The sequence below is a fragment of the Neopelma chrysocephalum genome, unplaced genomic scaffold (assembly GCF_003984885.1).
Source record: "Neopelma chrysocephalum unplaced genomic scaffold, ASM398488v2 Primary Assembly neopelma1_81, whole genome shotgun sequence".
In the NCBI taxonomy this organism is placed as follows: Eukaryota; Metazoa; Chordata; class Aves; order Passeriformes; family Pipridae; genus Neopelma; species Neopelma chrysocephalum.
Window position 1 is genome coordinate 4,723,255 of NW_020897743.1, and position 27,118 is coordinate 4,750,372.

Below are 27,118 nucleotides of genomic sequence, written 5' to 3' on the forward strand. Positions count from 1 at the left end.
GATTAGAGCCAGGGCTCCCCAGAGAGTACAGCACCCCCAGCACACCTTGCATATCACAGAACATTGCAAAACTGATTGCAGAATCAGGACCCTGGTTTCTGACATTTCACATTAAACTGCTTTGATGATTATTCTGCAGTGTCACTCCAAAAGACAGCAAAGGTTATTTGTTGCCCTCTCAACACTGTTCTGTTCTTTCATGAAAGAACACTTCCCTAAACCAACACTTTCAGGAGCACTTGATCTTGCTAAGAGCTGTACACATACCAGGAGGTTCTCTGCCCTGATTGATCTGCATGTAGAAATTTCTCTCCTACTTGGAGTGCAAACTGGGAAAAAGAAACTGTCTTGAAAACTCTAAACATCAGGCCATGGTTTGAGATTTATTTGGCCCCTATTATGTACGTGGTGTGGGAGATTACTTCAGAGCATTTATCACATGGAAACTTCAGAAAAAAGCATGCTCTTCACTTGATGGACAGCAGCCCTTTAGAAGAGCAGGGATTGTTTCCCCATCTCTTTTTATTCTTTTCATCTGGCTCTAAAAGTAGAGGAAGATGGTTTAGCTGGCAGTTTGTATTCAAACTGCAGAATAGCCCTGGTGCCACAACGAACGTGACACAGAGACTGAAAGATCCCCTGAAGAATCTGACTTTTGTGAAAGACCAATTCCGAACGGGTGCTTCCTCCTCGAGGCGCTCACAAACACAGAGAACACACTTCGCGCACGAATACGAGCCAAGAGTATCTTTGTTTGCAGAGAGTCGCCTTGTTTTTCTTATCTTCAGAACGAGGCGAGGTCATTCCGTCGTTCACATGGCTCAGAAATAACCGCTTAAATAACAATTAGGATACATCTGCTGCTGGCATACACCCCAGAGGGGAAGGGTTCGGGGGCAGAAAGGGAAAAGAGGAAAGGAGAAAAGCCCAGCGGCTGGAAAACGGTGCTTAATAGAGAGGGGGGGATGTCGAGGGTTGGTAAGGAGGGCGCGGAGGGCAGGGAGCCAGGGCAGGGCTGAGCCCAGCGAGCCGCGGGGCTGGACGGGGGCGGAGAGAGGGGTCGGACACGGAGGGCAGGGGACAGGGGGAGCAGCGGGCGGGGGCCGGTGCGGGGCCGCGGCCGCGGCGGCACATTCCGGGCAGGCGCAGTGCGCGGGGCGAAGGCTCAGGCGCTCCGAGCCCATGGAGGCGGCGGGGCCGCTCCCCGCGCCGGGCCCCGCGGCGGGGCCGCAGCCCGGGGCCGAGGAGATCGACATGTCCCTGGGTAGGTGCGGCGGACGCGGGGGGCGCTGCCCGGGCCGGGCTGAGGGAGCGCGGGGGATGGGGGGGCTCCGTGCGGGGACGCGGCGGGTGGGTTTGTGCGGGATGGGGCGGGACGGGGCGGGCAGGGGCCGGTGTTCGCTGCCCCCGTCCCCCTGCCCGGATGGCCCCGGGCAGGACAGGGAAGGTGTGACAGCGAACCCCTGTCCGGGCTGTGCTGGCAGCGGCCCCGTAACTCGGGGGACAGAGCGGGCCGGGAGGGGCTCCCGCAGAGCAGCCCCCGGTGACGGGAGGAGAGGAGCCATGTCCTCTCGGTGCCGCTATTTATAGCAGCTCGCTCCGATGCTCGCCATTCCTTTGGCACCGGGAATGTGAACTGTGCATAAACAACCGCCCTGTCATGAACTCCCGAGGCCTGGATTCTGACGCATGGACGAGAGATCTTGGTGGATTATCGTGTTGGCGCTCTCTGCTGTGGGAGGAAAGTCCACCAGCACCTTTTACTGTTGGGTCAGCTTCCTAACTGGAACCTTGTGTCATTTCTTCCCAGCAACGAGCCATTTGTCAGGAACAGCAGAACATTTTCCACTGCAAACTCAAACTGATCCCTTGGCTGATGCACCCGTGTTTTAATGGTTCTGTGAAGAGTTATAGCAACAGTGGTTCCCTCATTTTTGATTTATTTTTCTGCCATGGTATTGCACACCCTTTTTCTCTTTGCTAATAATTTTTTTTAACAACAAATTTTGTGATGGTCCCTTTGCTTTTGCTCTCCCTTAGTCCTTGGTCAGACTCTCCCTTGCTTCCCTTGGTCAGACCTCCTGTGGTCCAAATCCATAATCCATCCAGAATACAGCTTACTCAGGGTAGAAGAGAGAATCAAAAGGCAAGAGCCATGATGAAGAACTTTTTCTGACAGGTGCTTTTTCTGTGCTTTCAGATACATTTGGCCTTACTGGAGTTAGCAGTCCCAAAAAACTGCAGGAGTTGCTCTAAAGCTGCCCTGATAGATCTAATTCTCCCTCGAGGTGTAGGTGTACCATAAATGACCTCTCAGGACCCCTTCCAGCCTTTCATAGTACTCCATTGCATCGCTCTGTTAACTCCAACATATTCATGGCCACAAAAGGCAGGGTAACAACTCATACCTAAACCAAAAAAATACACCGAAAGGTGACAGACCAGGCAGCTGAGCTTTCAGCTCCTCTTGGCTCCCAGCAAGCTCTTCCTCATGCTGTAGACAGCCCACCCTTGGGTGCCTGGGGTCACCTCCCTACAGAGTGTGCTGGGATGCTGTTGATGTGCTTCGGATCAGCCTGTGCCCCAAATCACACGTGTCCTAAAGGCACACTTAGCTGAGAACATTAGTGCATTCATCCCAAGAGCATGGTCTGGCTTCTCCCAGCCTGCTCTCTTCCTGGCAGACTTGAGAGAGAAATCACAAAAGCAGTCACACAGCCTATTCTTACTTCTGCTTTCTTTTTTTTTCCTTGGGCTTTGGATTCATTTGGACACAGGAGTTTCTTGATAGAAAATGACAAGGGACAAGTGCTGGGGGTGTGATGGTTTGTGGGAAGCACCCACTGAAAGCTAATGGCACTTCTGTCCTTCCACTCCACTGATACATTAAGGAGCTGGAGTAGCCACTCTCTGAGCCTGTTTTTGGACACTTCATTCCTTGCTAATTTGTTAAAACATTCGCCTTGGAGCTTCACAGATGTGACTTTATTACTTGCGAAGTATTTTCTGGAAGGTTTGAGGTTAAAAGAAGAAACTGTTGGAAAGTAGTAATTAATGAAGAGATGATGTTCCACTTTTGCCTTGCCTTTTCATCAGAACAGCTTGAATTAAGAAGAACCCCTTGATTTCAGACCAGCTCACTGAGAGCTCTGTCCTGCCCGTGATGGGGATGTGCTGGATGGTAGCACATTTTTAAATCATTTGCTATACTCTAATCTCCAGCCTGCAAAGGCTGAGTAAATTGATCCTATACTTTCTAAGCTAGAGCTTAATCTTTTATTGTCTGGCCAGTGCAGCTCACAGAGCAGCGAGCTCCGTTTTTACCGTGGACAATTGCAAGCACCAAAAGAGGGAATCCCTGTTTGTAGAAAGTGCAGGTTCTATGGAATTCTCCTCTGTCATTTCATTCCAGATGACATCATCAAGCGCCACAGGAAAGAGCAAACAGATTCCAGCACCTCGGGTGACAGCAGGAGCCAGCAGGTCAAGAACAGGAGTTCAGCCTTCGGGTACGGGCGGCCCCGTTACGGTGCCTGGAAGCAGAGGAATTTGCAAGGTAGATGGGCACTTGAGATGGCAGAGCCCTGCCAGGCTGAAAAATGCACTTTTGTGACAAAATACAGCTCTTAAATCCTTCTATCTAATTTTTGTGCACGTATAAGATGTGCTCGGGCTCTGATTAGCTTTTCTCTTGGCAACAATGGAATATCAGGGCCCTTTCAGAGCATAATTCATCCATTTCTCTCCCTTCCACTCTTGTGAATTACTAATTTAAAGTGACTTAATATCTATTCTCTATTCCCCCTGGCTTTGCATATTTTAATTATGCCTCTTCCTAATCCTCATTTTCCCAGAGCAGACTTAAATTACCCAAATTACCCCTTCAGTAACTGTATTTGATAGCTCAGTTATTGGAGCTAAATTGTCACTTTTGCCAAGCATGGTGAGTTTTTTTTATAATACTGAGCGATCACACGCTTTGTTTTGTTCCACTAGTTTTTACCTACAAACCCAAAGTGATCTGCTGCATGAAATGCCATCTCTTATCAATTTTTTTAATTACTGCTAAATCCCTTCCTTGAAGATTTTAATGACATTTTGCAGCAATGTCTTTGAAATCTTATATTGGAGTGCCAGTGGCACATCAGGACAGTGGGATTTCTGGGAGCAATCCTGCTTGTCTCTGATCTTTCTCCCACCCTCACGTTTTTGGTTTCCCTCACATATTGCCTTACCAAGGATCGTTCCAGTTCAAAACAGAATGGTGATAATTGCCCTTTGCAAATTGATTTTTTCTGTCAAAACACAGGCTTTCATATTCTTCCCCCTCAAGTGACTCCTGCATCCAGAGTCAAATAAATCAAGCAAATTTTTTTTTCCTTATTCCTTAGGTGGGAGAACTTCTGTTCCTTTATAGAATTATTTCTGCTGGTTTTAGTGTTTTCACTGAGTCTGAATTCAACCCTGCCAAGGGCAGAGACTCACCATGCTGTGTGGTGCTGATGTCAGTAGCAATTTGGGGAAACTTGGCAAGACTGGGAATTCAGCCCAAAATTCTTCAGGGGCTCAGTTCACTTCAGTCCCTGCTGAAATGCAATCCCTCCTGGGCTGAGATGAGATAACCATTATCAAAATGACAATCAGAGGAGCCCAGCACTGTAATGATAGGAGGGAGAAGAGTATTATGCTGATTAAACCAGCAAGCAAAGTGCTGTTATACCTCCTGGAATATGGATTAAACCATCTCCCCAGTGGGGAAAAAATGATTTTTAATGACAGGAAATTTGAATTTCAAATCTCCTTGGAAAAAGAGTCAGCCAGACATAGGGACTTCTCCCCAGACTGGACTGGCTGAGCAGAGGTGCCTCTTGGCCAACTCAGGTGTGTTCAGCACCAGGCTCTGAGTGTGCACCCAGTGATGGGGGTTGGGAGGGGGTTCTTCCCCAGCTGCTGATGCTGTGGGGTTTTATTCAAATGTTCTTTCATTATTAAATACCTGCCAGACTTTTTGCAGAGATGGAGCCTCCCGTGTGCCACACTTCAGGACACACATGGCAGACTGAGGCCTTGATCCCCAGCTGGTGTACACGGGGTTCCCCTCAGAGGCTGATGGCTCTGTCATGAGTTATTTATGTTGGCTGAGGGGTGCCTGAATGCACTGCTGAGCAGAGGCTCTCTAATAGGAACAGATTGACAGGGGCACGATTTTCTAGTCAGGTCTGCCTTCTGCAGCAGTCCTGATGGAATACCCAGGAAAGGCAGCTGAGCTCAGTCTCTGGCTGTGGAGGATATGCCCTCTGCAGGGTGCAGGAGAGCTGTGTTGCAAGGCTTGGTGGCTTGCAGGAGAACAGTCTGGCAAATAGGGAAGAGAGAGGGGCAAGCCCAGGGTGGTGGTTGAAGAGAACAAAACAGGGCAAAAACAAACTGGGGGGACAGAAGCAGGAGGAAAAATCAAAGGACAGTTAAACACAGCGAGTCCACATCTGGTCAAAAAGAAACAGTTTGCCAAAATTCAGTGTTTGTCGAGAGAGGAACATTTACACACCTGCACTTCTTCTGCAGAGGAAATAACTACTGGCCCCACGGAGCTTGTGAACCTCATTGCATTTGTGTGTGTTCTTAAAGCATCTCTAGCCATAGAGCACAAAGCACCCCAACGTGCTGTTTGGGAGCTGCTTCCCCTGGGCATGCCCTGGTGCCCTTCTGTTTTAGAGCCTGAGGAGCTCAGGTCATCTTTACCTGTGTTCCAGTGTAAGCAGCTCACGCTGGTACAGGCCAGTGTCACACCCTGGGGCTGGAGCCTTCATTCCTCACTGTGGTGGTGGCCCCTGGCAGCAGTGACACTGCTGCCTCAGGACACTTCATTTCTAATTGCTCCAAATCAGTGGTGTGAGATCAATACATGCATCCAGCTGCTCTGTGGTCTGTACCAGTGAGGTTCTGCTCCGTGGTCCAGGATTTGAGTGCTTTCTCACTGCCCTCTGCCCTGCACAGCTTTGTGCCTGATTTATACACCCCTGAGTACATGTGCACGTCTCCCCAGTGTAGTGACTGTTGGGGGGAGAGAGCTAAAAACGGAAGGTTTGCAAACCAAGCTCCCTGCCTTGGTACAGAGAAGATCAAAACGCAGCATGGTGGTAAAGTCTGCATGCACAAAACCCTGGATGAACTGTGTGAACGTGTGATGATCTAATATTGGGCCAAACTTAACTCTGCTCACGTGCCTCTGCCCAGGTGTTGCTTCGGGAACCTGCTGATCCCACTGGTTAGCGAGGTAATGAAAATGAATTCCCTCTTTGCATTTTAGCTGCGATGTTTGTGGTTGCTCTGGCTGCCCGCCTGCACAGCTCACACGGCGACTCAGAAACTTTCTATTTCGTTATGACTACAGAAAGTCATCCTGTGGAGTGATTAGGGTTGAAAGCTCTGTGCCTTGGTCTGAGAGAGTGCTTTCCTCTCACTTAATGCTTCAGCACACTTCAAAATCACCAACAGGATTAGGGGGAAAGGTTAAATGAAGACGGACAGTGGGTGTGTATGGATTGTACCACTACGTAAAACAGCAGCAGCAGGTGTCCTCTGCAATAGGTGCAGTAAGGATATGTCAAGCTAAAAGAAAATAAATATATATATGTATAAAAATCACGGTTCAGTCTTCACTTACCAGGTGCTGTAATGTGGGCACTCAGAGCTATTCCAGGCTGCTGTGGGGTTGGCTGCCGGATGCTCGAGTCACTTGTGTATCTGTATCAAAAGGCTTTTTCTGTTTCATAGTTAATTCACAGCAAAGTGAGCTCTGACAACAGATTGACAGGTCTCCTGATGTGGGTGTTCCTGCCTTTATGAAGAATCAAAATTGTGGAAAGCTCTTCTCTTCTCTTGCCTTCTCTATTCTTTCACGTCAAATAATGTGTATGTCAGTCCTACACAGAATAAGAATGTTAGCGAGACATTGGAAAGATTAATTATTTAATACTTTTTGGAATGAATTAATGTGATTCTTGCACCAGTATTTGTATAGATACCCCTGTGTCGTGTTAACCTTGTAATCCATTTGCAAAACTGTAATCATAAATCAAATTTTGAAAGACACTAAAATAAGAGGTTTTTTGTTTGTTTGTTTGTTTGTTTGTTTGTTTTGTAGGACCTAACCGTTTCAGAAGAGGGTTTGGACAGCAACAATACAATAGGAGGCAATTCAGGAATACTTTGCCTGGTCGCAAGAGAAGAGCAGCTGCTGCCTTCAATGGAGTGAGCCCTTTAAATCGCCAGGCGTCGGCTCAGGAGGTAGGGGAATAAGGAAGGGACAGCTTTTCCCAAATGTCATGTAGAAATCTGCTTGATTTTATGAACCTGGATCACCCCAAAGAACAATTTACATAAAAAGGTACAGGCACCATCTTTTATGTGCCTGTGCACGGCATTTGCATGCATAGATGAGTGCAGACATACATGCATATGGAATAGCAATCTTCCAGTTGGTTTTATAAGCTTCTGACTTGGCATAATTTTACTGATCAGTTCCCCTGGGTTTTGCAAAAAAAGGTTTTTCTTTGAAAAGTGTCCTTAAAAGATTTAAAAATATTTCCATAAAAATGAATTCCACGGGATCTCATCTTGCTATTATTGTTTAAAGGAGGTGTGTTAAGATCAGTTATTTTTTCTCCTCCCAGAGCATTTTCCAAGCTCCCGTGAAGTCAAAGGAAAGACTGTTGGTCACTTGTCAGGTGACTTTGGTTCAGAGACACACTTTCCATTAGCAAGTGGGCAGTCCCCACAAGACACAATGATTCCTCTGGCAGATAGGCCTCGTGAGAGGCAATTGGTGTCTTCTGCACTGATGGAAATCCACTCAATTAGCAAGTCATGGGTGCTCAGTAAGCTTTTCAAAAAAACCCAAGTGCTGAACATGATGGCACATTTACTGTGTCCTAGGGGTATAAATGAGAGAGCCCTAACTAAGCAGGCATGTGTAAGGAGTGTGGTTATTCCTGAAAATAAAGACCAGGATGACTCAGATATTGAGCATGGCTGGGTATTTACAGAAAGTAATAAGCAGTTGCTAGGAGGCATAATTCTACAGTAGCTTCCACTTTGCAGAAATAAACCAAGGGGGAAGAACATGGAATCACAGCTGAGCAGATAGGGTGATGGTGGTTGTTCCAGAGAAATAAATGGGCTGGAGCCTGGGGCAGTTTGTGTTGGAAGTACAGGAGGACAGACACTGCTGAGGGGTCTTCTGATGTGCCTCGTGCTTCAGGGCTTGGCCCAGGCAGTGCACGTGCCTAAACAAGAAAGAGGTGATGACCAAAAGGAAACCTGAGCATGGCTCTAATGTTCAGCTTCTGTAAAATTTACTCTCCATGGACTGATTTTTTTGGGTATTTTTTGTTTTAATTTCTGCACCATTAGAAGGAAACACTCTTCCTGGGACTTTCATGCCTGGGAACAAGGCACACAGACTGAGTGACCCTGCACAGCAGTGTGTGCTGAGTCAGGCAGCAGCAGTCAGTGGAGAGAGGACAGTTGGGGGCTGTCACTTGCCCTCGCTCCCTGTTCATGTAGCGAGACTGTGGCACGGGTGGCAACTGCTGAGCTCTCACCAATGTTTCAGGGCAACAAGAACAGCAATGCTTTTGCCAAAAGCAGCAGCGGGCAGCAGAAGGACCAGACACAGCCGTCTCCAGGCCCCAAGAGATTCAGAGCAGATGCTGCCAGCACCCACACCCCAGGGAAAAGGTAAAAAATCTTTGGTAACACTGGGTTTGTTTCCTTTTTAGCATTTCCCCCTGCAGCTCATAGAGTTCTGCTCTTGCTTTGTGCAAGCTGGGAGTGGCTACAGCCATGTGCTTGTGCAGCATGAGAAAAATACCCCTGGAAAGCACCTGGAAGGAAAGTGAAAAAACTTAATAGTTCATAGCTAATAATGCAGATATTAGATCTGTCATTTCATTTTAGGAAGCACGGAAAATGAGACCTTAGTATTTTTATTGAACTTTTCCTCTGTCGCTTTGGGGAACACTTTTGAAGGGTGAAATAGCATTTATTTTCATAAAGGCAGGAAATACAGATTCCAGTCATAAGGGATAGGCAGAGAGAGGACGTCTGTCCCAATGAGGGGCTGCAGGAGCAGACTGTCTGCCCAGGAGCTGCAAGGAAGGCAGGCTGCTGGGCACTGGGCACTGTCTTGGTGCCTGTCTCATCAGGATCCTTGTGTTCTCCCAGCTGGAAAGGAAGCTCCTTGCAATCCTGTCTTTCTCTGCTCTGAGCAGAGTAGGAACTGAAGGACATCCAGAGGTCCCTTCTGACCTGATTTTTTTCTACTATTTTCTTCCATGTTTTTTTATTTTATTTTTAATAAGCAGAGTTCAGAACACACAAGCTGTTGTCTTATTTGAGCAGAAAATCAAGTTCCTCTGAAATCCTTCGCTGCCAGAAAAGCCCGTTGGGCTGAACTGGGTAACACACAGCCTCGTTTGCTCCTTATGCTGCTTTTTAAGCCCAGCTTGGGTTAGGTATTTTGGCATTAAACTTTAGGAGAGGCTTGGCATCATCTTCACCTCTGTCCTTTTCTCTCTGCTTTACCATCAGGCCTTTCCGGCTAAACAGGGGACCAGCGTTCCAGCAGAAGCGGGCGCAGCAGTGGTTCTCCAAAGCCCGATTCCAGAGAGGGGTCAGTATCCAGACATTTCTTCTGCAGCCTGCTGGGAGTGACAAACCTTCAGTTCTACCGGCCCAGCTGTGTCTTTGCTTCCAAAAGTAAAGAGAGATGGATTGCTTAAGTTGCATATATTGCTAGGAAAGTATTTGCAGGACAGGTGATTTTTAATGCAGATTAATATTCTGGCAGCTGGAAAGTAAAATCTTGGGAGGGTGATAAAGAAGAAACCTTGTGGTTTATAGAGCAGCACAAACAGGGCTAAGTAAAGCCACCCCGTATAGATCACTGTGACAGCAGGAAACCCCAAATTAGCAAGTTTCTTGACAACTTGCAAGGAAGGAGCTCTTCAGATACACCAAATGAAATCCTGGAAAAGAAGTCATTGTTTCTGAGAGACAGTTCTTTAAGTAATTTTTTTAAAAATATATTTCACAGCAGATGGATGCTCAAGGAGAAGGGAAACCGCCAAGGATGAGAAGGTAATTTGTGAACAAAGGCACAATGCAAACGCGACGTGCTCTTTCACGCTTGGAGATGGATAAATCTCCCTGTCTCGGCAGGTGGCAAGTGAAACCCAGCCCGGGAGCAATTCTGACGGTTTCTGTGGTTAATCCCCAGGCGGGCCAGAGCAGCGGGTAAGTAAATGAGGTGATTTGTTAGGGTGGGAGCCCTACAAAAGGCATTGCAAATCCCCTTAGGTTTATTTCAGCTTCACTTCTATAAGGAGTGTATAATGATTCAGACCCAAAATGGTTAGCAAATGATGTCTGGTTCCCTTCCCGGCATATCTGGAGGAGATAAAGATCTCCTGTATTTACCTGTAATTACACGGTAATCTGTAATTACCATGCCGCTCCTTTGTTATGCAGAGTGAGGAGAAGCACATGGGAGGTGTCAGGCTGGCTATGCTCGTTTTGGGGTGTCAGGGAAATGCTGTGTAAAAGGAGCATAGAAGCTGGAAGGGAACAGATTCAGGGCTGAGCTGGGGCAGCTGCAGGACCCAGCACCCAGCTGGGGGCAGAGAGAAGGGTGGGTGAATGCACTGTCCTGAGCACAGAGAGCGCCTCTCGATAGCCTGGATGTGACACGGTCCCCAGTGCTGCAACTCTGCCTGCACAGCAGCTCTCCTGGCAGCCTTTTGACTCTGCCAGGGGTCAGACATGCTGTGGGACCACGTATGGGGCGTGCAGGTGTCTCCTTCACTCCGTGCTGGTTTGCAGAGCCGAGGGAGCGAGCTGCCCTCACTTCCTGAGTGACTGCGGATCTGTGCTTTCCCCAGGCCTGGATCCAAGCGCTCGTTCCTGCGAAGCCAGAGACCCCCAGCACGGGTGACCAAGCCCCAGCCCAAGGGGGTGATGCTGAGATTCAACTTCCGTGCCATGGCCAACCAGGTAGAGGATTGTCGACGGCACAGGCGGCACCTGGCGCCCTGCAGCAGCCCTGCCACTAAGCTGTTAACACCACGCTCAGGTTTCTGGGGCTGCCAGCTGGGTTTGTCTAACATGGCCCAGGAGGAGAGTCCTGTAGCCGTGTTGGTCAGGTTGTTGGCAAAACTGAAGGCACTTGAGAAGACTGTTGAACAACTACAGACTCAGCCCAATTTTTCCCATTCTGTTGGCCTGTCTTGCAAGGCCTGTCCATGTGCTTGCTCGGAGCGGGGAGATCCTGCTGGTGGGTGATCCTGGCCAGGGGGGACTGTTTCAGTGTCGGTGCTCCCCATTCCCCAGAGACACGTGGCACTTCTGGGCTTTGCTCGCTCTTTGCTTTTTGATGACCTTCTTGGTGCCCCATTTCACACTGAGTTATGGTCCAAGAGCCCTGGGGCAGCTGAGAAATCCTGCTCCACCTTCTTCATTGCCGGCGTTTCTTGTCTGGACGGTTTGGTTTTCCCTGATGCCTTGTGCTCCAATGCCATCTGCTTGCTCCTGTTCTGGCCGAGGACGCCCGGTGTCTTGGGGCCGGGAGCTGCTTGGAGGTTTTCCAGCCGCACACAGTCTGTTGAGCTCCTTGTCTCTGTGTGCTGCGTGGTTTAATTGACTAACCAGCTGTGAAACACCATCCTGACTGATGGGCTCTAATCAATATCCCGCTACAAGTTGGGCTGTGCTTTGCCACCAGAAGTGGGACTGACTTGCTCTCCCTTTCCCCTGCAGACCAGCCTGACGCTGGATGAGAGGTTCTCTGGTCTGAGGAATAAGAGGCGCTTTACAGCAGCCAGGAGCGCCGGACGGACGGTCACCATGCCTTAGGACAGCGTGCTCGTCACAGGGACTGCCCCCAACAGTCCAGGCCCTGGCAGGGGCTCAATAAAAGTCGCTAGATTCCCTTTGAGATAGCTGATTTGGCAATGTGCCGTCTCCTTCCTTACACCCACAGTGAATGAGCGATGGAGGGCAGGGACAAGGCAGGATGAGAGTTGGGGCTGGAGCACAGGGCACGTGGGACATGAGTGAGGTGATGGAGGTGTATGAGCGGAGATGGATTTGCTGGGAGAGCTCTGCTGGGGAGCCATAGGGCTGGCACCATCCCTCTCGTCCTGCCAGGGCACCCTGTGCTGACCAGGGTGACTCTTGCAAGTGGGAGGGGGTGCCAGTTCCAGGCCTTAGCCATGGAGCCTTCCCTGTGTTGTCCCATGGGTGGGACAGGGTTGAGGATGCTGTGCCTGCCCACATGGGAGACAGGGAGCAGAGCATGGGTGCATCTGAGGGATGTGCCCCAGCAGTGGCACCAGTGGGGATGCCCAGCTGCCTGCAATCCCCAGCATCCACCCAACTGCCCAATTCGTTGTGCTTGCAGGCATCCCTGCCCAGTGTTTGCAGTGTAGGACCCTCCACCCTGAAAATGTCTCGCTTTGCCCTGACAGTCAGGCCTGAGCACCTTGTGTTTCTCTGTGGGTTGCTGTGCTGCCCTGACTGCTGCTGCTGGCCCAGTTGTGGGGATGGGGTGAGGTGTGCCGTGCCTGCTGCTGGAGTGACTGTCCTCAGTGTGGTGCACAGACAGACTGCCCCAGCCTAAATCAGGTTTTCCAGCACTGCAGTCATTCTGCATTAGGGTTTTTGTAGTTGCAGCTCCACCCACGCTCAAAGCACTGGCATAATCAAACCAGCAGCAGCACTCTGATGAACTCTGAGATGTTAATGAACTGGGTTTAGACATTTGTTAACAGAGCCCTGCACCAACTCTGAGTAACTGATCCATTCTCCACCCACTGCTGGAACCCAGCACCAAAAGCGCTGGACACAGCCTGTTACTGGGCTCTAAGCTGTACTTATGAAAGGAAATATTTGATAGACTGCATTACATTTTACACTGAGCATCTTTAACAAGGGACTGGACTTGGCATTGGTTTTACAGGAACGTGTGAAATGTTGTTAGTTGACAAAGCAGTGATGTACGAGTCCAGTGCACTGAATAAAAACTAACTTGTCAAATGTCACCTCCAGTTATTTCCCTTCCTTCAACAGGCTTTTGGTGCAAGTTCAGCCTCTCAAGAGTGACACTGCAGGGCACAGTATGTGCAGCTGCATGGGTTGGTGCTTTGGGGGAAGCTGTGGTCCCCATCAGTGCCCACCAACAGGCACTGCCACCAGTGGGGCACTGACCTGGCCATGCAGGCACTTTGCTGCTTGCAAAGCTGGCTCCAAAGCACTGTGAGGTGTTCAATACATATTTTCTAAAATCTTTGCTGTGATCTCTTTTGCTTTGGACATTACTGGTAGAATTATCAGAGTTGTCCTGGCTCCAAGTGTGCTCAAAACAAATGCAGCCCGACTCCCAGGGTAATGAACTCTGGAGGAGATCTCACCCCTGCGTGCAAACAATCTGGGTGTCGTGGAAGATGACAAGAAACACGGTCACAAATGGCAGTATCCCTGATTGCAGTTCCCTCTTGACTATAAATATGGCCAAAAGTTGGTAGACTCGTTAGGAAAACCTGAGCACTTGTTCAACCAGGTTGGAAAGGGCTGGAGCAGTTCAGTCCTCAAAGAACAGCTGTGTGTTCAGCTGTTTAGAGCACACCCTGATTCTATTCTCTGAAGAGATATTTTTCAACTATCTGTACCTTACAATTTTTTAAGCACTCCTTAAATTAAAATTGAGGGCTTAAGTGATAAAAATTACACTTTTTTCCTAGTTTGATTCCCCTGCAGGGCTGGGTGACTTTGCACGCAGCAGAAGACAAAGCAGGCTTTTCACTGAATTTGTAAGCAGCCAAACGTGTAATAATCATGCTAAAAACACACGGGGAGAGGGCACAGTGCTAAACTCACAGAATAATTGTCTCCAGCAGAATTATCCATGCTGTCATACACAGGGTGACCTGTGCACGGGGCCTGGAGAGGATGGCATTGGTGACATTAGTGGCAGAGTTCAGCTGCTTCCTCAGCCGTCTCCAGGGATACATGGCCTGTGTTCACCCCGTGCCTGACAGGTGTCCCGGCATTCCCTGCCTGGGCAGTGCCAGCTGCTGGCCCAGCTCCCTGCTGGGATGGCTCTGTGACTTCTGGTGTATGTCAGGCCAGCCAGAGCCATCTCCAGAGTAACAGTCTCTGCACCTGATCGTCTCACACTCTTCATGTGCCCTGCACATCCTTTTGGTCCAGTGGCTATTTTTGTGGTCTGGGGTCTTCTAACACCTCCTTGTATTCCTTCTCCATTTCCACATGGGCAGCCCATTACCTGCTCCTCCAGCTTGGTCCAGCCTTGGGACCCTCCAGGGTCTCAACCCTTACCTGAAGGTATCCAGTCTTTCCATGTCAGGGGTGATGAAGGGGCAAACAGGAATCCTCTCCTAAAGAAATGAATGTAATCCTTAAATGATTGTTAAGAAATTTAACTGTGGTAATTCCCAAATAAGCCACGAGATGGCAAGTTATGATTGCATTAGGCACCTCGTACTCCTCTCACAACAGCAACGAGGCAGATAACAGGAAAAATCAAATTACAATCACTGGGATGGGGAAGGTACGTTTACAGGAACCATTTATGAAATCTAATGTTTCTTTTCTCTGCCTTTAAATTTGCTGGGGTTCTCTGACATACAAAGGACTATTTTCCTCAGTAGTTTCTGGTTTGTTTGTTTGTTTGTTTTAAATAGCAAAATTAAAGAGAATTGAGAGCATTTTCTCTGTTTCTTAAATATATTCTTAATAGTTTGGAAATAATGATTAAAGTAAAAAGTAATGAACCTATGTTAATTTTTTTCTTTTTGTGGGAGGATACAAGGACCCATGAGTCAAAAGCTGGAGATTAATGATAATATTCAAGAGTAGGAATACAAGAATATTCCCACCTGTCCATTGCCATTCCTTGTCCGATTCTTATACCATCATTGATGCCAGTGAAGGAAATCTGTTCAGCTTTGGCCAGTTCTGCAATGATGACTCAGCAGATAAAATGCTTTAGAATTTAAAAGATAAATTCCCTATAAAAACATGATGTAATATAATTACTGAATAAAGACAATTTTCATAAATTCTGTAGGGCTGATATTTTAACAGGAATTGGGCTAGATTCTACACCTAAGCCAAGTTTTGATCAAAACAGTTAAAGTCAGTTTAACAAACAATGTCCAGGCAGTTTATCAAGCCAAAACTGCTTGGTAGAGAGAAATGTGTATAGACAACAAAGAAAAGAAAAGGAAAGTTGATTTAAAAGTTTTTCTACAAAAAGATCTTTCAGCAATTGGAATTTGGGGCAGAATTATCAGAAGTTCTTAGTTTACACCCCACCAGCTGCAAAGCACTTCCAGCTTTCCAAAATTGTCTTCTGATTCTCTCAGTCTACAAGAAATACTGTGGAAAAGGGTAAGTGCTACATGCTTCTTTAATAAAACAGAACAAATGGCCTCTGTTGTATGGGCACATAATTTAAAAATTATGCTCCTGAATTCCTTTGTTTAAAAGTAAAGTTAAAGGAAAGAAACTTTTCCAACAGTCTGAGAAAGGAAACAATATCCTTTCAGCCTAAAGACACCCTTTGAATGTCTGAACTATGGAGAAAAATCCCTTTTGAAAGATGAAGTCTTTCTGCCATTCTGGTTGCAAACACACTAGCTAATGTTTTTCATTTTTCTCCTAAAACTTTATTTTTCTGTGTGACACTGTTAAAAATGCAGGAAGACTGATGGATAGAGGCGGTGAGAGATGCTAATCAACCACTGGGTTGTCCTGCATGAAATAAATCCAAACTAAGTGCTTTGCTACCACATGGATGCTAAAACAGGTGCAGTTACTGTCTATGCTGAGGTGATAGTCTGACTCAGATCACTGACTTACTGTTTATTTGCTTTTTCACATTACAAAAACCCTATTTTGTGGCATTGCTTGTGGTTTCATGACAAGCCAAATCCTTCACCTGTGGAATGGAAGCAGCTGTACTGCTCTGTTTCAAAGATGTTCAAATACCACTGCTGAAAGGTGAGGCAAGGGAGGAGAGAATACATGTGAAAACATGGAAGGAGCCAGTGTCCAGGTTAGGAACCAAGAGTGAAACCCTGGTTACATTAAAGCCTAAGAGAATTCTACCTTCAATTCTATGGCTTTCCAGATCTCCTTTGCCTGTAGTGTGAATGTCCTCTCTCAAAGTTCATCCCCACCCATGTTTGCTACTTTCTCCTCAGGTAAAATCTTCTCACTTCATCTTGTCTGTTAGGATTCATTAGCATTTAGCAATGAGAAATCCCCTCAAACTGCTGGAACCAAGCTCCTCTAGCAAGGAGTAACATTTTCTACACTCTGTGAATTTGAGTGGCAGACAGTATCACGGTACAATGCATCTATTCATGAACATTTACATCATTTATATCCAACCCTTCATCTTTCAGCAGCAGTTAACTGACTCAGTGACTAAACAGCAATGCAAAACCTGTGTGACAGTGACAAGTGGTGATAACCAGCCTGCTGACAGCCTTTTCCACTTGCACTGCTGTGCTTGTTTTAAGGAACATCATGAGCAATACAACATCTTCAATACAGCCTCATTGCTGCTGGCTTATCTCAGATAGACCTTGAAGGTCAAAGAGAAAGTATCTCTGTTTTTGGAATAATAGGGGTGTCTCTCTGGCTTTATTCAAGTCCACGATAACTGTCAAATCAACTTCAACAGAACCAGGATTTTATTGAGGGCTTCACTTAAAATGTGTTAAAACATCAGCTATTCACAGGAAGTTGAGCTGTTGGGGGTGTGTCGTGTTTCCCGTGAAAGAAACAGGATGAATTAGGAGAGTATGTGCTCTAAATTGCTAAAAAAGGATGAAATTATGTACTTGTTCATCATTTGCCAGCTCCTTGCTTCCTCATATCCTGGTTTCTCTTTACAGCGTGAACTGCTTCACTTTTGTGTGTTTGTGTACATATACATTCATAGAAATCAACATACACAAGGCTTTTTTTCCACAGAGATCTGAATAAGGTGCAGTTGGGTTCAGTTAGCAAATTCTCTCTGCTCAAACACTGCTCTGAAGTGTGCCAGAAACCCGCTTTGATCCTGACAGCTGCCAGGACAGTGGGGAAAACCCAGTCCAAAGGGAATAAACCTGCCTGTGGTGTGCTCTTCCAAAACCCTGGTCCAACACCAAAGCTTAGCAAGGGGATTCTTCCCTCAAATATATGGTGTATATTTGAAGACTTGACAGTGGCACCACTGCTATCAAACACCAGGAAATCCCATCTCACCCTGTAAGTACAGCCCTGGCTCAAGTATTTGCTGCCTTTTCTGTTGTCATCATAAAGGACAAACTCTGCCAAAAGTAGCAGGTTCACTTCTCACTGGATGTGTGCTGGGCTCGAGTTAATGTAGGACTGGAGTTGGCTAAGAGAGTTTATATTTAATGTGCACATCTATTACACTTCTGTTTTAAGATGTGTGAAAATTATTCAGAGACTAATATTAAAAATAAGATAATCGTGATTAATTTTCCACAATGATCTATTTGGCTTATATTACTTGAATCAAATATGCAGTTCAAGCTTCACTTGCCTGTGCTTGCTGGAAAACAAATAAAGTGCAGTTTACTGTCAAAGCTGTCTACATATGAAACAAAATTAGCAGGAAGAAAAAGGTCTGAATCATTAATATCTGGAAAATGTCAGAAAATAAGTGGAGCACAGCTGTCTGAACAATAAACAGATGGCTAGCAAGAATGGGATTATTTATCAATAAACTGATAGGGAGCTACAATGAGGGCTGAGGCTCTACTTATGCCCAGTTTTGCAAAAAGGATTCACAATCTCCAATTAATTCAACAAATAAGCAAGCATATGATTTTTTGGCTTAGAACAACTTATTATTCTCTTCTTAAGTTAAAATCAATGGAAAAATTTTATTAAAGTCTGATTTCTTAGCCTATATTCATACCACCATAGAAAATGCAATTCATTATTTATTATTTAAAAAAAAACAAACAAGCGGGAAACCTCTGTGAGATAAGGATAGGAATTACAAAAATAAAGCTGAATTTTATATTACATGTGCATTGAAAGTCAAGAATATATCATGACAGATTTATATATAAAGAAAATTACTCCCATATCCTACTCAGTGATTACAGTGAGAAAGGTAAAACATGTCCGACAACTTATTGCCTTATAAACATGTTTTATATTTAAAATACTCCGTACTCTTCCCATTTTTGCATTATTCATTAGTAGTTCTATTTAGTTACAAGAAACAAAAACTTAATTTTTATGTACAGATAGCATTACATTAACTGTAGTTACATTTAAGCCTCCTGTAATTAAAGACATTTAATCCCAAATGCTAAGAAAAAGTCTCTGGAGACCATTAACTTGAAAATTTGTTTACAACTTTTGGATAGGATTTGAGGATGCTAACTTTCAACCCTGAAAAAGCCACCTCACTATTTATTTAAATTAAACTTTCATGGATTTAAAATCCAATTTAAATATTCATGACAAATATGCTTCTTATTTAGGGAGAAATGCATGCATTAGAAAGCATACTGATTAAACTCAATGTAGTTTTAATGGAAACAGGTAAACTCTTGATTAGTGGCCAGTAAAAATCTGTTTTAATTTACATAAACCCACATCTTCTCTTTGAACCCAAGGTCTACCTCATTTAACTTTGTGTCACTTGACATAAATAATTTTAGTATAGTTATACCACTGCTAATGACTTTCAGCAGAATCTTATAACATTTTCTGACACAGAGTTTATAATATTAATGCTAAAAAAGAAGATGAATACAAAAGAGCGAAGAAATAGATTTATTTTTTGCTACATCATTAACTTTTAAGTCGTTTCTCTTAAACTATCAGTAATGTCTTTTTTCAGCTCTTGATTCAGAAATATCTCTTGCTTTTTCAGAAAGCCTGTTTCAACACACAAGATCTGTAGATTTTTAGTCACAATGAATTCTGGGTTGGTTGCTTTCAGTCACAGCCATGAAGCAAGTGGGACACGTGTAGCAGTTTAGTCTGGGCCTTCCTTGGTGACCAGTTTGTAACCAAGGAAGTGCCCAGATTACCCGGCATTCCCTACGATTTTTACGTAAGCCAGGGGTATAAGAAGAAAGGAGGAGAGGCCTTTGTCCTCTTTCCTTCCCTTGGCTCTGAGGGTGCAGGTTCCCTGCTGTCGGTTCTGCTGTGTTGGGGAGTGAGGCCTGATGAGGCCTAATGAGGCCTAGTGAGGCCTAGTGAGGCCTAGTGAGGCCTGGTAAGGCCTTGTCGACCTTGGGAGGCGGAGGTTGCTGGCGGTCGTTCCAGTGCGATTTTCTGTTGTCCCAAGGAGAATAGTAAGATATTCTTTTGCTAATTCTTTAGTTTGCTAGATCCTGAGTTTCTGATCATGTATATATCTATTTTGGGATTTTTTTATGATTTTTTTTTTCCCTTCCCCCTTCCCTCTCCCTTTTCCTTTTGAAATTGTACATATATTTCAATTGTATATAAATGTAATATAAGTGTAAATATATTTATATATATTGCTTTAGCTGCCTCTCTCTCGTTTTGGTTCTCTTGGTTTTTTTCTTTTCCCTTAGTTTTCATCATAAAAATGATAAAAAGGTTAACCTTTAGCTTTATCACAACAAATATCTGAAACAAGACTTGTGGCAGAATTAAACACAAGGAACGTTCACAACATTTGACTTAGATTCAATCCCTTACCAGCACTTAAATGAACAATTGAAAATCCTTCAAGATCCCTCAGATTAAAAAAGCTCACTTAATTTGGCTAAAATTGGCTGCACTTTGCATAAACCGTACTGTTCTAAGCCTTATATTATCAACTGAAATACTTAAAACTGAAAAAAAAAGGAGATACACACATTTAACTGGACTTTTAGAATGAAAAGAACTACAGTCAATCTCAGAGCAGTTGTTGGCTTCAGAGAGCACTAGGCCAGGCCTGATAGCACCTGGTCATGTTTGTAATTTAGAGCATGAAAATATCTGAATCAACTAACCCACAAAAATGCAAGTGATACTCAAGGATGGCAGTGAGAGCAGAATTGAGTGCAAGAAACTTGAATACAGTCAAGCATAAAGAAAAACACATAAAGCTTGTGAACACTACATGGAACTTGCAATTAATACTATGTTTAACATGGTATTAATGCTAATAAACTATTTGCCAAGTGGGTGTAAACCACAGTGATAATCTGTTTATAAGAGTAAAATATTCTACGAGCAGAATTCTGTCTTATCTGTGGAAACTGTAAAAAAATATCAGGGGCCTGGAGGGCAATGAGAAAACAGTTGTGCTAATTAATTCTAGTAAGTAATCGTTGACTGAAGGATTTGCAAAGTCTCTGTCCTGTGAGATGAGATCAGGTCTTTTTGCCCCTGGGTCTGACTCAATTAAAAAAAACACACACAAACAAAAAGGGCTTAAATGTTCTCTGAAGAACTGTAATTGATATAAAAAACCATTAACATGTAATTATCATGCTTTGACTTCATAACATCTCAACAGCCAGATCATGAAAGATGGTACAAATATACACCTTGCACACTTGCAGAAGCCTGGGTGAAATCATAAAGAAATCTTAACGTAAGCAGGACATGGCTAAATATTTAAATAATTATCTCTAGTGAAAACCAAGGCCATATTTCTGTTTGGTTGCTCCTACACCAACAGGCAAAGAAAACTCAACCCAGAAAGTTATAGCCTTTGGAGCCTTTCCAGAAGTTTTATATTTCAGTGTGTCCACCCCTCCTCTCTTTCTAGTTTTTTTTTTGTTGTTGGTTTTTGTTTGTTTGCTTTTTTGGGGTCTTTACTTTTTTTTAATTGAGCATTTGTGCTCAATTTGTGCAGTGGAATCTTTCAGTTTAGGACTCCAGATATATCACAGAGAACAATAAGTTTTAGCATCAGATATCAACCTATTATTTAATATGTAAGATTCAAAATTCAGCAATGAGACAAATCTTCCATTTTGTCAGAAATCAATATCTAATTTACCTTAGCAGTACTTCAGAAGCAGAATTCATTGGAAGTTATCACTAGAGTGGGTATCTGTGCTAGCTCATTCACAGCCCATAATTCAAAAATCTATTTTAAAGACATGTTGTCCAGTACAAAATATTACACACAAATGAGCTTGTTACAGTCAACACTTTCCTTGAAACAACACGAATATTTTTCATTAGCAACTCTCATCTCTGAGAGATCATCTTGTCTGTGCATTAATTACACTGCCCTTTGTGCAAATGAATTTAGTTCCCATGTGCTCTGGGGCAGGGAATGCATAGTTTTTCACTCAAAATAATTTGGCAACTATAGCATGACACTGCAATGTAAATAAATGCATTTTTATTGCAGACACAGCTAAGAACATGCATGACTTTTCAAAATCCTTGGTGCTGTAAACTTGCAGAGGATACTTATGTCTGACATTCCCTACCTCCTAGAAGGTTACACGTTTAGTTTAAAACAAGAGATCAAAGAGTGGGAGAAAAGTTTGTTGTTTTGTTGTGGTTTCTTGCAAGACAGATCATCAGATATTGGCACGTACTCCAGCAACTTGCTATTTAACCTAAGTGACAAGGCTTTGCCTCCTTTGCACTGGATTTAATATTCTATAAATGAATGATTTACATGTAAGTGTAGAGAATTGAAGGTTTTTATTTAAAGGATTTAAAATTTCAGATTTCCAGAGTTTACCACAATTCTGAATTGGGATTAAGACAGAAATTTTTCATTTCCTAGATCAAAACTTAAAAACTGTAAAAGCTTAATGGAAAAACTGTTTCAATTCCTAATAGACATTTGTTTGTTTCAATAAAGTGTGAAAATAAGATGTATTACTCAGACATCAGCATTTAAAGATCTAATGATTTGTTATGTCTTGTTTTTTTCACGCGTCCTGAAGCCATTTGACTGTGTTTAACCATAGAAAAATCTATCAGTAACTTCCAAAGAGATTATGAACTTCTTAGTAGATTTTTGCTATTAATTATCATCAGTTATTTCAAAAGTAAATCCCAGTGATGCAATCTCAGCTAAAATAAAATAAACTTGTCTCCACAAATTAATCCCATCAATACCTAGAGAGAAATTTACAGATTTTCTATATTTGATGCTTGAGTATGTTTTCTCTTGAAGTTATAAAATCATAACCAGTATAAGCCACAAGGTGACACTTTAGGACTACTGGAAAGAGATTATCATCTTGGCAAAATAAATAACTTTGACACTGGAATGAACTGGGCCAATTATTAAGTACACAGCAAGTGTGAAATTGGTCTAAGTCTTTTCTGAAGGGGATTGATTGCCTGGCTGCTGAGAGGCAGGCAGCCAAGTGCTGTATTGACCCACAAGAAGAAGAAGGGAAGTCAGAAAATTTTTATGGAGGGGTCTAACTTCCTGTTCTCAAAGCCATAAACCAATTTTATTTATGGAGATGAAAACCAAATCAGAACAGCGTGCATGACTTGAAAGGCTTGCATTTTCAAGGAGAGCACCCCCAAACCTGGCACTTAGAAGTGGCAACATGAGACAGATGTGTGTGTAGGTGGAAATAAACCATACATTCAGCAAGTCTATAGATCACTGACACTTATTTCAGCAACTGTTCTCTAATATGCTGCAAGTGAAAGAAACTGGGTTAGAAGACATCATTTCACCATGTGCTCAGTGGACAGCTCTGCCACAAGGTGCACAATCAATGCTGGGTTCTAGCAGCAAAGTTGTTATTAGAAAATTCTGGTTCAATACTAACCAGTCTTTCTAGAGAGACACCAATTCTTAGCAAATCCTTGATGCAATTTGATTAAAACCTCAACCTTTCTATAACAGATAGTGCCATAAATATTGAGCACAAAAACACACACATTTCAAACCAAGGAAAAAAACCCACACCTGAGAACACAGCTGTGATTCTTTTTGCATGTGTCTTCCAGCCCTTAAATCCTTTCCCAAAATTACATTCCTCAAGGATGCCAGCAATAGGCAGAATGTGCACATGTGAAATAAGATGCTCATGACATTCTGAAGAAGTGCCCCAGGCTCCCCAGGTGAACAGGAGACTGGCAGGGCCAGTCAAACAGAATCACAGAATAACAGAATATACTGAGGTGGAAGGGACCCACCAGGATCATTGTGTACCAACTCTTACCCTTGCAGAGGACCACCCCCAGGAGTCACACCATGTGCCTGAGAATATTATCCAAATGCTTCTTGAGCTCTGTCAGCCTTGGTGCTGTGATCACTTCCCTGGGGAGACTGTTCAGTGCCCAATCACCCTCCAGGTAAAGAACCTTTTTCTAATATCCAACCTAAACCTCTGCTGACACAACTTCAGACCAGTCCCTCAGGTCCTGTCACTGGTCACCACAGAGCAGAGATCAGTGTCTGCCCCTCCTATTCCCCTCATGAGGAAGCTGTAACTGCAATGAGGTCTCCCCTCATTCTCCTCTTCTCCAGCTGAACAGACCAAGTGCCCTCAGCTACTCCTCGCACGGCTTCAAGGTTCTTCACCATCCTCACTGCCCTCTTTTAGACACTCTCTAATAGCTCACACAAACTGAGCTGGAGTTCACCTCTCACTGCTCTGTCAAGTCACCCTGGAGCACAGTATTTGCTTGCCTTAGTTGAAAAAGTCAATTTAGTTGACAAGTCAACTGAGGGCCCTCATGTAGCCCCTTGAAGAAGAGACAGGTGGACATTATTTTCCTGTTTTTTCATCTTTTACTTTCAGATTGTCTTACTGAGATAGGTAAAGAGATAAAAGGACTTAGGACTTTCTTGGACATTACTGTACTGTGTTAAAAATCACAGTGCAAACCTATTTTTCCTAAAGTCCCAGCATCTGTTAGACAATGATGTGTAAAGTAAGAAGTTGACACTTCACTTTCTAAAATTCTGAGCATTCATAGAAAAGCAAAAGCAAACAAGACTGAGTTTCTTGGATATGGAGAAAAGTCTAAAAACATAGCAATACCATTTATTCTCTGTAAATTTGACAGAGATTTATGGATTTTAAAACACTATTTTTTTTTGCTGTTAGTTTTAGTGCATTCTTGTCTATTAGAAAAGTTTCCTTTCCCTGCTGATTTTACCATTTTCCAATCAACAGTTTTTCCCTCCCATTTCCTACAGGGAATAGGCTATCATGGCAGACTTTCCTTTATTTGTTTATGTACCTTTGTATTATTAATAAGCCCTGGGAAGAGGGTTTGTTACTTAAGCTCCCTCTGCTGGCTCTCCAGCAGCAGAAACACAACAGATGAAAGGTTTTTCTCTCACATTCCCTTTTTATTAGGCTTAGAGCTGGGAAACTGCTGTTGCCAAAGTTAGAGAGCACTTCCTCCACAAAGGGAGTGCAGAGGACTCAGAATACTAATGTAATAAAGAAGCTACTGGAACTAGGGACAGTAGTATCATGTATAAAATATTACTTAGGTAAGTCTGTGCTTACTGCCTGCAGCACTCAGCTTCAGGAAAGGCACCCACAAATTGGGAAATGCACTTTCTTCCACCCCTCATTCTCACCTGCTCAGGATTTAATGCCAATTGTGTTATTGACAGTCATAAAGCTTTCTCAATTATGAATATTTCACTCCCACTGTTTCAAAATGTACTTTGGATATTCAGGTTCTTCACTAAGACTTTATATACAGACTTTGCAGACTGAAATGAGTTCCTACAAGACTGTGAATTCTGTTCCAGCTGTTCCACGAGGATGTAAAGGATATTACTTCTCCCCCAGGAAAATTTAAGAATCTTTTAAAAATAAAATAAGATTGTATAATCTGCAAATTAACAAACAAGAATATAATTTAACATTCCTCATGATTCACAGTTTCATCACCTGATTTATATTAGCTCTGCACCTGAACTGCAAGGATTTGGAATAATTCAGAGCATATTGTTGAAGCATGATTACTAAGGGTATGACAAAAAAAAGCACCTTGAAGATCCCTGCAAAAGCCAAGAAGGGTTAAACAGACACATTGAGAAAACTAAGGATATAGAAGAGATTAAAATCCATAGGAAATAAAGTATGTGATTATTTTGGCATTTGGTTTATATTTCATTTAAGTTCATCAAAAGGACTGCCCGAAGACTTACTCTCTTGAAGGAAAGAGAAACATTCCCCATTTGTTTCTGTCATCAGTAAATAATCTTTAAGTGTTCTCTGAAATATTTTCTCTCTCCAGGAGTTTAAAGAAATGACACCACCAGTTCCCAACTGCTTTGCTAGAAGGATAAAGAAGAGGCAGAGGGTTCATAGTGCTCTTTCCTATTGCAGACAGACATCCCATCTCTCAACTCTTCCCTGCCTCTTTTCCTCTTCTGCTAAAGAGCTATTTATACATTGTAAGCTGTCTAGGGCTAAACTCATCACTTGGCCAAAAGCAATGGAAGTTTTCCTATTTATTCAAAGAGTGCCTAAAGGTTTAATTTGGATGGTGAACTGGTTCCTTCAAGTGTGACAATCAGAACTGAGCATCCAAGAAGTGGGCTACTGTTGTTGCTAAATTAATGCTATTTCCCATTATATTCCCATTTCATTCTATGACACTTGCACATAAAAATTTCTTATGAATACACCTGTATTTTGACACAATCACAGTATAAAGATATTTGAAACATAATAGTCAAGGTATTGTATGGATCATCACAGCAGGCAGGGATGCACTGGGAAGAGCAAGACAGCCTTGGCTTCAGGGCCTTCTGACATCAAGAGCTCTGATCTTACTGCACTGCCTTTTAGAATTCCCACAACCCTGTTTTTAACCACAGCAAACAGTTGCTGAAGCCTTAATGAACCATATGTTCAGGATGACAAATGCTCCGCTCTAAGAAAAGCCGTAAATTCATTTGCATTTTCCAAAACTCCCCAATCAGTTTGTTCTTCGCTGTAAATTGTCAAATGTAAATGTCTGCCTCCAAGAATATAAATGAAATTCGTGTTTTATTGTACATTTCATGCCGATGCACGTAAATGGAACTCACATCACTTAAAGCACTGGGGGCGTGAGCACCTCAAGGTTTGCTCTGGGCTGGAATCATGAACGGTGGCTCAAGGCAATCCCAGATCAATGATTATATAGTTCCCTGTACTTCCATAAAAGCCTCTTTCTGGAATACACCTATGACTGTCATGTTTTTTCCAGCAGAAACTCAGTACTGAATTTCTTCCTGAACAGAAACTTTCCTCTGTTTCACTGATGTATTTAGAAATAATGATACAGAACCAAAAGGGATATTGTTTCAGACTAAAACTCTGGAGTATTTGGCTTACCAGAATACTTTTAACCCTGTCCATAAGCATGGTGAATATTCATCAGTATCTTATACTATTTCAGAGGGAGCACAAGCAGTTTAAGAGGCATTGCCAATGATGACCTCTTTGGTTTATGTTTATGTTACTCTTCAGAGTAGGTACAATCTCTTAATCCATTTGTACAGTGCCTGGCACGCTGCAGATTGGTTCCCAAAGTGCCTAAATAATGATGATTTCCAGTGGTTGCTATCTATCAGAATCCATTTTAAGGCTTCCAGCAGAGGTCACAATTGCTCAGTGGTTCCCAGGAATTCTTTTCTGTACAGAAAACTAATTTCTGAAATCAAAGCTAGAAGGCTTCACTGCATAGCTGAGACTTTGCTGCAACCAAACGTGCATTAGATTATTTATTGGTGAGGGAAAAAAAGATGTAGCTAATTAATAATTGCCTCATATTTTGGAAAGATAATGAAGTAGCTTTGGTCTCTTACAAAAATAATTTGCCATAAAAGATGAGGTCTCTGAGCTAAAGCAAACCATTTAATAGATTAACTGCATATCAGTAGTAATTTGTTTATGAAAAGGATACTCGTATTAGAGAGGATGACTTTCCTTCATGAAAAGTTAAGGGTTTCACTATTGCCAACAAAAAAAATACCTATTGTTTAAACTCTTTTCTGGATTCCTCTATTGTATCACAGGCCTTTTCGGATTCCTTTATTGTATCACAGGCCTGCTTTGATTTATAAAAAGTTAGGAGT

The 27,118-nt window shown here is 43.5% G+C and overlaps 1 protein-coding gene across 2 annotated transcripts; it reads left to right on the plus strand.

Moving 5' to 3' along the window:
- The first annotated feature begins 1,166 nt into the window (after positions 1–1,166).
- Positions 1,167–13,092, plus strand: LOC113971041 (UAP56-interacting factor-like). Of its 2 annotated transcripts, none has more exons than XM_027690560.1 (9): positions 1,167–1,264; positions 3,413–3,556; positions 7,145–7,287; positions 8,615–8,739; positions 9,592–9,673; positions 10,097–10,140; positions 10,222–10,296; positions 10,941–11,052; positions 11,815–13,092. In XM_027690560.1, exons 1-9 carry the CDS (start codon positions 1,183–1,185, stop codon positions 11,908–11,910), a joined length of 903 nt encoding a protein of 300 aa, XP_027546361.1. In that variant the 5' UTR covers positions 1,167–1,182; the 3' UTR covers positions 11,911–13,092. The 2 variants fall into 2 exon arrangements, with proteins under 2 accessions (XP_027546361.1, XP_027546363.1); XM_027690562.1 differs by having other exon boundaries at positions 10,100–10,140.
- Positions 13,093–27,118: the final 14,026 nt, after the last annotated feature.